The sequence below is a fragment of the Austrofundulus limnaeus genome, unplaced genomic scaffold (assembly GCF_001266775.1).
Source record: "Austrofundulus limnaeus strain Quisiro unplaced genomic scaffold, Austrofundulus_limnaeus-1.0 Scaffold35, whole genome shotgun sequence".
NCBI lineage: Eukaryota > Metazoa > Chordata > Actinopteri > Cyprinodontiformes > Rivulidae > Austrofundulus > Austrofundulus limnaeus.
In genome coordinates, this window is record NW_013952437.1 from 2,310,295 (window position 1) to 2,323,077 (window position 12,783).

At 36.5% G+C, this 12,783-nt stretch overlaps 1 protein-coding gene across 2 annotated transcripts in view; it reads right to left on the minus strand.

Moving 5' to 3' along the window:
- Positions 1-4,700: 4,700 nt before the first annotated feature.
- The window catches only part of mst1ra (macrophage stimulating 1 receptor a), a 20,674-nt gene continuing 12,591 nt past the window's right edge, over positions 4,701-12,783 (minus strand). The window contains exons 7-21 of one of the 2 annotated variants that reach the window (XM_014006181.1): positions 11,620-11,749; positions 11,391-11,527; positions 11,090-11,269; positions 10,864-10,960; positions 10,521-10,751; positions 10,269-10,415; positions 10,002-10,164; positions 9,840-9,917; positions 8,715-8,825; positions 8,533-8,613; positions 7,801-7,982; positions 7,578-7,687; positions 6,360-6,525; positions 6,143-6,279; positions 4,701-6,049 (exon numbers count right to left, since the gene is read on the minus strand). In XM_014006181.1, the coding sequence (XP_013861635.1) occupies positions 5,800-6,049; positions 6,143-6,279; positions 6,360-6,525; positions 7,578-7,687; positions 7,801-7,982; positions 8,533-8,613; positions 8,715-8,825; positions 9,840-9,917; positions 10,002-10,164; positions 10,269-10,415; positions 10,521-10,751; positions 10,864-10,960; positions 11,090-11,269; positions 11,391-11,527; positions 11,620-11,749 (2,200 nt within the window). In that variant the 3' untranslated portion in view covers positions 4,701-5,799. Of the gene's footprint in view, positions 6,050-6,142; positions 6,280-6,359; positions 6,526-7,577; positions 7,688-7,800; positions 7,983-8,532; positions 8,614-8,714; positions 8,925-9,839; positions 9,918-10,001; positions 10,165-10,268; positions 10,416-10,520; positions 10,752-10,863; positions 10,961-11,089; positions 11,270-11,390; positions 11,528-11,619; positions 11,750-12,783 lie in introns of both variants that reach the window. The other variant, XM_014006180.1, reaches the window with a different exon arrangement.

A 12,783-nucleotide genomic window follows, 5' to 3' on the forward strand; every position in this document is an offset into this window, starting at 1 on the left:
CCAGTAGTGACAGGACTGCTTGCAACTTTGACATTTTACGCTGTTATTTACACGATGTGAGGCGGCCTGGTCCAAACACATTTCACCTCTCTGAACAGAAAGCATGTGCAGCCGAACTGTGTCCAGAGTCGCGACTTAGTGTGAAAGTAACAGAAACAGCCTCGGCAAATGGTAAGTGTGACTTCGACAGACTGAAGGAGAACAAAAACTCTGTCAGGGCAAATTGTTACCGGCAAAGAAGAGTTTCTTGTTACACGTCTGCATCATCTCTTCCTGTCTGAGATCTCTCCGAGACCAAGATCAAAGCTTCACTACTTTATCGGCGCGTTTTTGTGGCAAACAGCCCACAAAAGCAGCAGTTTCAGAGAATCATTTTCACCTATTGTGACAGTGAAGCTGAAGCCCACTGAAGCTATAAGCTGTAAGTTATGAATAATGAATTGGGTGGCTGAAAAATTGCAAATAAAAGTCAAATGTTATTTGTCTCAGAATGGGCACCCCGACGCTTAATTGTGAAGATGATRTCTGCTTTTGAATGTAATGTAGTGTCTTATTATCACCGGGAGGATAACAAAGAAAATGTGTGCGTTATGACAGGACACTGGGCCACAGGTCCATCACGGGGAGACAAAATAGACAGACATCCCTCCATGCACACATTCAAACCTTAGGACAATTTAGAGAAATCTCAAGAAAAAATAACCTCACCTGAAGCTGGACTTCATCAAGTCCACACATTTCAGTGCTTCTCACACCTTGAACAGCCAGGGACTCCATGTGAATTTAACACCAATGTGTCATTGTCTGAGTCAAGCGCTGGAGCTGATTAAGGTGTCAGACTGCGTTTGACTTATTAGTAATTTAATACTTTGTGGGGTAACTAAAATGATTTTGAGGGCTGTAGAAGGCCTGCAGGCCAGCAGTTTGTGATCACTGGAGTTGCATGAAGGTTTCAAAAAGAGGAAGACAAAAGGTGGGATGGACATGAATCAGTGGACAAATTTTAATGAAACTCCCAGAAAATGAGCATTGTATTTACATCTACAATTAATTATTTCCTAATTATATTTTTAAAATGAACTTGGCTCAAAATGGCCAGCAACGCCAAGTTTTTAGAGTCAATCCTGTTTGTTAGCAAAAAATACCATCTACTACTTAACAGATTTGAATTAAATTCCCATAAAGTTGGCATTAGTCAAAAAAATTAGAAACAACAACAACAACAACAACAACAACAACAACAACAACAACAACAACAACAACAATAATAATAATAATAATAATAATAATAATATGAATATGAATATGAATATGAATATGAATATGAATATGAATATTTGAATTTATCCCTGTTTAAGATGGCTACTACAACTAATAAACCTTAGCCAGGACAGAAATGTCAGTTAACTGTTGATATTAGGTCCAAATTTGGTGTGGCTTTAGCTGAGAGTCACCCCAATCCCCAGCTGAAGAATAAAAGATTAATTTTTTTTGGTTAAAACACTGAGATGATAAGCTGCAGGTGATATGTATTTCTTCAAATAATGCTAGTTATATGGGTATTAGGGTTTCAGTACCTTAACAAATGAGGATGATGGTTGGAGAAATGGCTGAAAAACTGAGGCAATCATACACATATTTCCACAATTTTAGTTTTTATCACTAAAAAAGAACACTTGTTTTCTGTAGAAATATTGACTTTATATGTGATTTGCAAAATCAAATAAATAAAAATATAGATAAAGACATGTTTTTTTTATTTAGAAAAAAATAGCTTTTTTATCCACCCACCTGGGGTGTATAACATACAGGTTAAAAAAGTGGCAGCCAGCATGTAAACCTTTGTCTCATGTTTAATTGCATTAACCTACTAATATCTTCAGCATGCAGTACAATGCTGTCACGGACGCGTACTTTAGCAGCCACAACATACACTTGCACACAGATTATGTTAAATTAAAAAAAACCTCTAAAAGCAAAAGAAAAAGAAGTACAGTTACCTATGTGCCTGACCTTGTGTTTCTAAAGCGCTTTCACTGCGCTGCCAATTTGTGTTTGCCTTTCAATAYACTCCCATCTGTGGAGATATTCACTCAGAGAGCAGAGACAGGAACAAACATAACACTTCTCTCCATCTGTGACCTCCCAAGTCCTCATTCTGGTTCTGAATGCAGCGCGACAATGAAGAGGAGCAAGGCAGAGGGAGGAAGATTGCCTCGCTATTCAGGCAGCTACTGACAAGCTCAAGGATGGCAGATTCAGCTCGAAAGAACAGCAGCGTCAGGCAACAAATCCACCTGAGGTTTTGCAAAAAGATCACTTCAGGAAAACCATCACTGAAAAGTCAAAACTTAGAATATTAACGAACATGCTCTTAGACATGATGTATGATTTGCCATGTTTTGAAAGGTGCATATTTCAGCTCTTTGGAAAACATTCTGCATTGTAAGAATGAAGTCTAAAAGATGAAGATTTTAAAGATGAACTGATGCATTTTTTTACTCACAAAAAACAGACAGCCAAATACTGTGAAACATCATGTTTGCTATAACATATAATGATTCTGGTTAGAATGTTATCTTTTCCCAGTATTCCTGTGCAGATTTATTCTGACTAGCATAAAAACTCAGATCTTGACCRTCGATGAGAGCTTCAGACTGAACACCTGCAATTCAAAACTGCAAGGAGCGAGTGAACAACAGGGAATCAAGTTAAAATTCTCTCACTCCTTCTAGCTTTTTTTAATATATTGTGCTGCAATATGAATCATCTGATGCCAAGGACTCGTGAACATGGAGCTACATGCTTGTTTATTTTTATTTTTTTAAGAATAATTTTAGAAGTTGAACTCCGACATTGCGTAACCGTTGGAACATCAAAAACGTGTGTTGTGTTGTCTCTTTCACTTTTTTGGAGGACAAATCTGCATAAGTCCTGACAGGAAATAGCTCCTTTGGCTTGTTCATGGATCGCACAACAGCTGCTGTATGATATTTCACAGATTTCAGCCCATCTCTGCACCAAACCAGGACAGTGTGAGAAAAAAAAAGGTGTGAAATATTTATGAATACATATACAGCTGAAGACAACAAAAGGAATTTTAGACTGAACACTTTAGGGAAAAGCTTGCTGTTCAGTCCAGCGTTGACCCCCCCAACACACACACTGAGGCACTGAGGTWTAGTGTTTCTGTAAACGGATGCGCTTCTGATTCAAATGGAGCAAATGAAATTTTCCATAGGTGCTTTTCACTCATAGACTTTCATGGAAAAATCCTCGGTTTAAGCTCTTGCACTCAACACGTGTTTGCTGCATTAGAAAATATATATTTTTAGTTTGAAAAAGCAAACATCCTTGATTTCTTTTGGGCCAAATTTAAATCATGTCCGAGTCACTTTAAATGCCAAATTCTCTGTAGAAGTAAACAATCACGTCAACATTCAAAACCTGCCTTAGAAGAAGAGTTTTTTTTTGAAAGATATAAAGCTATGATGCAAAACAAACTTGGATGACTCATGTCAGCCAAAGGTATTTCATTCAAGGTAATAAAAAACAAATAAATGAAATCACTAAGGYAATAAATCGCTTCTAAATCCTCAACCAAATAATTCTGAAACCAAAAGTCTTAAAGGGATAGTTCAGATCATTTGAAGTGGTTTTATCAATACAGTTTGTTTACCTGTTGTAAATAGCTCTTTACATGACCTCAGTTTGGTGAARCAAAGTTTAAATCTGTTCAAATTTCAAAGCCAAGGTTGGACTGAAGAATGGATTATTTCAAAATTATTTCAAATCTAAAATATGCTGTTTGCACAAATATACTCAACCTTTACATTGCAGTTTTTCATTTCCGAGATTGTTCCAGCAAAAATAGTACATTTCTTGATAAATGTGCACAAGGCAGCATCACAAATGCTGTTATTTGTGCTGCAAAGACTCTTAGAACTCAATATGTGAAACAGGATGACGGTTATGTAAAAGTTGATAAAAATCATGTTCAAATAAATCCATTCAGAAAAGCCCTTATCTTGTCAAACCTGTGAATAATTAAACTATTTTTTCTCTAAACTGAAGCTGTCATACAGCAGGTGGATTATTTGTTCATAACATTTCTACAGAACCCAGAACCTTTTTTAAGTGCTCTCTGTAATACTATTATCAGATCTGGTATAATCTGCTTTTTAAAAAAAAAAAAAAGCATATTTAAAGAACACATTCTGCTTAATGCAAATTAATGCAAAATGTTTCACAAAAGGTATTAGTCACAACTTTTTTTGTCAAAATTGTATTCATGTAAAAACAACCAGAGCTCATCATTTTACTGCAACATATTCAAACTCTAAAAAGCGAGCGAATAGAAATCTTTTTTTAGATCCATAAATTATTCATAGAGAATATTTTAAACGGTAGATACACACAGATTAGGTGAATGCAGGTTGTTGTTGTTTTTTTTTTCCTCTGATGGGGGTGATATAAGGGAGTGTGTTTTTCCTCTCATCTACATAACAGAACAAAAGCGCTGCTGCCTCACACCGGTGTCATTACCCTCAGCATCAATTTCACCTTTAGCTTTGATGATCTACTTTCATGAAGAACTTTTGTACTGTTGCTTGTAGAGTTTTTTATGCTAATGGATTTTTTTACCCCATTTTTGTTTGGATCATCCAGTTTTTTTTATAAAAAAAATTTCCAGAAAGGAGTTTTTTTTCTTAACATTTATTAAGAAACAGGGACACATCTTTTTAGGAGACATGTATTTGGTATCAAGTATTTACTTATAAAAGACTCAGTGCAATCAAATGAAAAGACATAAAAATAAGATCAATTTGTTAAAAATAAACAAAACAAAACAGCTATGTCACTCGACACATATTCAGAACTAATCAGGTTGAAAGTTTATCTGTTTGTTGCTTTGGTTAAACTGTATTGCAATGAGAGTAAAGCAGTTAAATACAACAAAATAAAAATTCAAAATGCAACAAATTGCCTGTTAGGGATCATACACACCACGGTGTTTTAGCACCATGCTCTGAACAACTGAGCTAACCAGCCATAATCAGTCAGTGCTCTCATTCTGAATTACTTTAGTTTTTTAAAGGTGGTGCACATGTTTTTTTAAGCAACAATGAATCTACCCAGAATGCATCATACTGTGTGTTGTCTGAATTCATTTGAAAGCTGGGTTTTGTTACAGTTTCACAGGGGAGCACAGTCTCGGGTTCAGATAAGTCTATGTACCTTTTGTGCAACACCTTTGTTTAGAGATTTCTCTCTAGGCCAACTGCACTGCAAACCTTCACTGCAGCTCCAATATTTACTTAGACCGAGGCTTTGGTTGCCCTCTACTGGTGAGACGTTGAGCACAACACAACCCGCATAGTTCAAAAGTTGCAGATTTAGTTACTCAGCATCCTGGTGTTATTTTGTGAGACTATTTTTAAATGTAATTGATGATAAATCCATGTATAAAATAACATATTAGATTAAAAAAAACATCAGCAGTCAGTTTAACGGGTAGATTTTTCGATAATGTGCTTGTGTTTTTATAGCCCAAAACACACATAAACAAGAACAAAATCCTCATACATTCATTTTGTCTCAGTTATACCGGTGCGTTAGAAGAAAACAAAACACCTCTTACTGACTCCTGCTTTAAAGGAACTGGGATCGATAAAGATTCTGTATCCTCTAATCTCCAGTCAGAGCTTACAGTGTCTGCAGTGTTTAATCAGTAGTGAAACCTTCCATGTGCTTTTATCAAATCAGAAATGTTCTTTCTGTTGATTTTTAATTTTTTTTTTATTCAGCTCCAAAGTCAAAGTTTGCTGCGTAACCGTCTGAGTCCACGTCCGAGGCCTCTGCCTCGTTTGCAGAGCCCGTCATGGAGGGGTACGGCCTCGGCTGATCTAAGTTGATGTAGTTAACCTTCAGATTGATGTAGTGCTCTCCTTCCAGGAAGGACAGGATGTAGTCTACTTCTGTGACCAGTCTGTTGAAGCTGGGTCTGCACTCGGGCTCTGGGTTCCAGCAGGCTAACATAACTGCGTAACTGTAGGAATATTATTATAAAATCATTAAATAGGAAAAAAAAAACTGGAAATTTTCGAGCAGGCTAGTAAACAACTGAATGATAAAAACTTACAGAGTATCTGGGCAGTACTGTGGCTGTGGAAGCCGACGCCCCTTCAACAAATAGTATGTGATGTCGTAGGGGTCCACGTTTGGGTATGGGTTGGCTCCTCTGGTCATCAGCTCCCACAGCAACACGCCATATGACCACTGAGCAACAAACACGTTTGTGTTATACAACAGATAGAAATAAAACTGAAAATGTTCCCGTGTATTATGAACACACTCACCACGTCAGACTTGGTCGTGAACTTCTGCGTCTGCAGGCTTTCTATGGCCATCCACTTCACCGGCAGTTTCACCCTTTTGTGATTCTGGATGCTGTAGTACTCCTTGTCGTAGATGTCCCTGGCCATGCCAAAGTCAGCTACCTTCACTGTGAAGGTTTCATCCAGCCTAAAATGCATAAAAACAAAGGATATTCTCTCTTAGCCAGATGATTTGTCTTAAAATCAAAGGTTCTGAAACCTAAAACACAAATTTAACACTAATTATACAAGAAAAAAATGTTTTCCCAAAGCATCTACTGTATATATGCTTTTTATGTAGCACACATCTATAAAATCTAACTTTTTTGTCTTCTTAGGGCTGCACAAATAAAAATCAGAGTTGTAAAGTAACTACCAGTAAGTACAAATACTTTGTTATTGTACTTAAGTAGAAATTTTGGTTATCTGTACTTTACTTGAGTAATTATTTTTCAGCGTACTTTTTACTTTTACTCATTACATTTTTACACAATTTTCTGTACTTTCTACTCAATAAATTTTATAAAAAGGTAAGAAGTAGAAAGTCATTACTCCTATTTTATTCTGAGTTGTTATTACTTCAAAAAATACTATCCTGATAAATTGTGTCTCCTAGATAGAGTGAATTTAATTGTGGTTGAATGAGAAGTATAAATTTAAAACCATTCTGATACCATATTAGCTTGTACACAACCCATCACAGCTGCACGCTGTTAGAAAAAAATTTTTTTGGAGAAGTCACCTCCCAATAAATGTCATTTTGGAAAATCTAACGGCTCAGTTTTACTCTGTACTTTTACTTTTAATATTTAAATCGATTTTGTGTCAGAAATTTACTTTTGATAAGTACAAAAAATATCAGATACTTTAAGACTTTTACTCAAGTAATTTTTTTAGAGAAGACTTTAACTTTTACCAGAGTATTTTTATGGTAAGATACTTGTTCTTAAAATCAAGTATCACTTTGAGGTACTTTATACAACATAATTAAAAATATGTATAAATGTATAAATTTCAGCCTTGCTTCTTCTTTGTCTGTTTTACTTTTAGCATTAATATACATTGTTTAGGATTTCATGCCACGCCTACTTACAGCTTCTTATGTGTCTGCATYTGTGTGCTTTAAACCCCACAACATAATTTAAAAAGCCATTCCTTGACATGCCAGAGGCCAGTAATCAGTGTTTTATTCACACTCACATGCAGTTCCGTGCAGCCAGGTCTCTATGAACAAACTTCTTTTGAGCTAAGTACTCCATTCCCTCTGCAACCTGAAGCCCAAACCCAATCAGGTCCTTCACTGTTGGGTTCTGTGAAGGACAGACAGCTGGTAATCAAAGACAGCTATTTCCTAGGTRGGCTACCTCCATGAAAATCTAAGCCACCTGGACCAAACAATGCCASTTTTTAATGTTTGACCTACCCTCTGCTCGGAGCGGATGAAATGACGCACATCTCCGTGCTGCATGTAAGGCAGAACCACCAGAGGGAGCCCTTCTTTGGGCAGCATGATACCCAGCAGTGACAGTATGTTGGGGTGGTGGAATTCTTTCATGATGATGCCCTCTCTGAGGAATTGGTCCACTTCACCCAAATCTGTGATTCCTGTTCAAGAAAGCACATATTCGTTTAGAAAGCATGTCGACAGGCTCAAAGTAACCATTTTTGGAAATGTTTAGGAGACAAAAAGTGTGGAGAATTTTATGTGAGCTGTTATAGTCACAAACAATGTCCAGGCAGATGTGATTCTAAACAACAGGCTTGAAAACAGACAGGGTTTCTTCACAGAAAAGGTTAGATGAAGCTGTGAAATGACGAAATGATGTTTCTGTGCTAATATCAATACTACATATATGTATACAAAAACAGTGTAGAAAGCAGCAGCACTTACTGACCCACAGAATTATGGAGACGTAAAAAATATAATAATAAAATGCCAGGGAAATGCTTGACAAGTTCTACATTAACTCTGAGATTTTACGAGGGAGAGGATTTGAAAACGTCCACAAGTATTTTGGAATGAATACAGAAGATGTTTATGTTCTTTAGTTTTTTTCCCTTGTTTTTTTTTTTTTACCACATATTTTAATCTCTTCATAACTACAGTGCATGCATTAACTAAGCTCTAAAGATAATTTCCTTTATAAGCACTTACTGTTTAATGACTTGACAGCACAGTGAGTCTCCTGCTTGTTGCTATCTATTAGGTATCCATGGTAAACTATGCCAAAATGACCTGTATGAGAATAAAAAATACGGTTGAATAAAATGGCATATAAATATTTACATATTTTGAGGCACAAAAGCAAAAATGCAAGCAAAGAATAAGAGACTTGCCTTTTCCAATAACCTGGTTCTCCTCGATTCTGAGCATGTCCGCAGGAATCAGCACATCTTTAACTTCGTCAAGCAGATCAGAACTTAAGCTCATCATTGAGATATTTTCACCTGGCATTAAAGGAACATCTAGATGATCATAGCTGGCAGAATATAATAAACCTTGGAAGGCAATTCCTCCTGAGCCTGATGTTTGGTTGGACAGATGCACTGGTGCAAAAAGGAAAACAATACACTTAGATGAACAGCATAGTGGTTCTGTGTAACGTAATGTAGATGTCTTTGTATTATGAAAATAGTTGAGGATTTTGTCATTTTGAGAAAACTAAATTAAAACAAAAAAAATTAATTTTGTTGGATGACTTATTTTGCAGATGTTTTCTTTTAAAGGAGTGGTGCTTTTTCTTCATGTTGCTCTTTTTTATACAGTTAAACTAATTAATGTTGTTTGAGAATTTCACATCTTTATAATTGTGTCTACTACTGTTCTGTCACAATTTAAGAAATTTATTATTGTGACAGAAGCCCTAATTTAGGGGTGCAACGATGCAGAAAGCTCACGATTTGGTTCGGTTCAATATTTTTCGATACAAAAAAGAGATATTTCCATGCCCTTTTTAACTTGTAATTTATTGAAATTAATTATGATCTTTTGTTTAACCTCAAAAGTACAAAAAAGCCACTGATGATGCAGAAATTAAGAAACTAACACTCAGTTTTGTTTTCCACTGAAATGGCAAAAAAAACCTCAAAAGTACAGTTTTTAAATTTAATGTTGCAGAAACAGCAAGTTTCTCAGTGGATCAGTGCTTGGCAATGCAGTCTAGGTGGAGTAGTCAAACACAGATCCACTGATCCTTCAACACAGAGCATCTTCAGAAGACAAGTTGATAAAATAAAATTAAAAAATCTGTATTGTTCGATACAAGTGTGTACTGAACCTAAAGCTCTCTATTGAACGGTTCGAAACGGGTACATGTATTGTTGCACCCCTAATATACCTATATATACTTTTGGCTTCAAAAACATTTCGATTGAATAATTTTCCCATCAAGAATGACATCTTTGCAATGTTGTGAATTCATTATCAATATATTCTAGATTTGATGAATCTGGATGCCTCACCTTGTCTGCCGTTCGTGGTCAAATAACTGGACACGAGGCTCCGAGACAGTGTCGCAGATAAACGGTTCTCTATGTTTGCTGAAAGGACAGATTTGATAAATGAAAATCACAGCAGGGTGGGGGTGGTGACAACTTCACAAATGCAAAAGGAGTCGTTCTGACCTCTTTGTTTTTTCCTCAAATGCTTCATCACAATTAATGCAAGGCCAGCTCCTACTACCAGTGCAGCGAGAATGCCCAGAACAATGCCTRCAATCACAGTGGCGTGGTTGGTTTTGATAGGAACGACAGTGCCCACATCGTATTCTTCTCTGTTCACAGACACCTACAGTGGTGAGGGAAACAGATTTATTCTTCTCATCGAACGCATCTAATTTGTTATGAGTTATTTTMGTTTCGAAATGATGATTTAAAAGTAGATTATCTTACTTTGACAGGTAATCCCTCAATGGGGATAACCATGCCTTTAGGAATCCTGCAGGTCAGTTCATTTAACAGAACCTGAAGTTTGCAGAATTCACCGCCAATGCTCATTTTTATGTTCATGCATTTACTCACAGATTGAAGTTTGTTATGCTGTTACGTATGTAGGGGAAAAAAACGAAACGTTAATGCACAAGTGACACGTGATGCTTTAAAAAAATGCATGAACTAATATTCAGCTAGATCCAACTGTCTTACATGCAGAGACACCTCAGTTCCTTCTGGTTTCAGGTGAAAAATGTTGTCCTCAGCCTCAAAGGGGATAACGTCGGCATCTGGGTGGTAGTCGAAACGTTTTGTCAAGAGGTCAGGTTGTCCGTCCATTTGAAGAGAAATGGTCCCCGTGTCAACTTTTTCCTCAGGCTCATCCCMTGGAATGGCTGGGGTCCAGCACTCCATGCGTGTGGCATTTCTTGAGCCGTTGCAGACCTCAAGAAGGATAAACACATAACATCCTGTTTGAAACTGCATACAAATCACTTTGAGTAGATTGCAAATGCTACTTAAATTAAATCATTTAAACATTCAAGGGCTGACTTACTCGCTGATACGTTGTCAGGGCATTTTTGGGAGTGTATTGAACCACAAYATTGTGAGCCGAGTCAAGATTCTGACCCTCTATCACCAGCTTGGAGCCTCTGTGTGACAATATAAGTGTCAGGGTTAAAAATACCAATAACTCAGTGATAATTCTATTAGTAAACACTTCCATTCGAATAATAAACTTAGAAGTAGATTTAAAACAGAGTAATAAGTCAGCGTCCCACCTTCGGAAACTACAGAGGGGATCAACAGAAGTTACGACAGGGTTCATCTTGTAGAAGAATGTCTTATCRGTGGTAACGTTGTGACCATCAATGACCACTTCCACTGGTACTTCACCAACACTTTCCACAGCTGCTGTGTTACAGATGACTGAAGACAAAACCCCTGTTTCTTCAAGAACACTGAAAGAGAAATAAACCAGGGGAACATTATGACATTTAATCTCAACTCTTAGATTAATTACAATGCAAATCTAAAGTTGTTGAGATATTATCTGTCATTGAAAAAATAGCGATGGCTCACTTTGGATTTGTGCAAACCCCGCCTCCAACAAAGATGTCTCTTTTTATCCCAGAGTTAAGATATTTTCCTGTTAGTGTGACTGTTGTTCCTCCAAACATGGGWCCAAAGTCAGGCTGGATGTCTGTTATGCTAGGCTCCTGAATAATGGCACATCATCATACAGTTGGTATCAGTTTTCATAAATAAGCATTTCACAGAAAAAAAACAGTCCAATAGCTGCCATTCTCACCACAAAAGAGAAGCCAAACRTCTGAGCAGTGCCTTCAATTGAGTAGGGACCCTTCACTTCCCCCTCGTGCACTTCCAGAGTGATGTTCAGGTCATGGTTTGGGATTTGTTCACTGAGTTTGCACACAAGCCTACACGAGGAGCACAAGTAAACATGTTTTATTCCAACTAAGACAATCAGGTAGAAATGTCTAACAGTTTACTGTATTTAGTGGAAATCAAAAATGTTCATGACACAATACCTATACTGTAGTTAAGATAAAAGGTTTTGACTTTCAGAGTCTGGGAATATTTGTAGCTCAATTACAGTAAACAGATAAATAACCTTAAAGGGATGTTAAGATATTTTGATTGTATCTTGTGGAATTTATGGAACATTTCAAACAAAAAATAAAAACACTGAATATTTGATCTGACTTCACAGCTTGTGGGTAAAGSAGCATTTATTACTGCAAAACAATTTGGGATATTTTCTGTTTTATATTACCTGCTGTGTATGACTAGAATGTGAATTTATTGCTACAAGGACCCTAGCAAGGCAAGCAATAAAGGTATTTTAAATTGTATTTTCCACTGAAATTGGCAGAACATAACAAATATGTTTTATTATTAACTTGTCATTTTTAAACTCGCAGTAGTCTACACAATCTGTTAACCTCAAATTCTGAATACTGATCTAAACAAAGAGAAGCAAAACCAMTAAGCTTTCTATCAAAACATGAACACTTTCTGAATAATCGTCAAAAACCTTGACCAAACATAATGCTATAGAATCAGTAGTTTTCTTAAATGAACCGATCTTCCATTCATTCAAATCACAGATAGGGATTAATACTGTGATGATTTGTTGAGACATTTGTTTAGCTTTAGACCAAACTTGCTGCTGCTTGCGTCTCTTCACATTCCTTCATTCCTTTATTGTGCTCAAATGCTTCTGCTTCAAATTTTCTTGCACAATTTATAAGATACAGCGGGTAAAATAAGTATTGAACACGTCACCATTGTTCTCAGTAAATATATTACTAGAGGTGCTAATGACATGAAATTTTCACCAGATGTTGGTAACAACCCAAGTGATCCATACAAACAAAGAAATCAAACCATAAATGTCCAGAAATGAAGTCATTTGTAATAATGTGGAATGGCACATGGAAAATGTATTGAA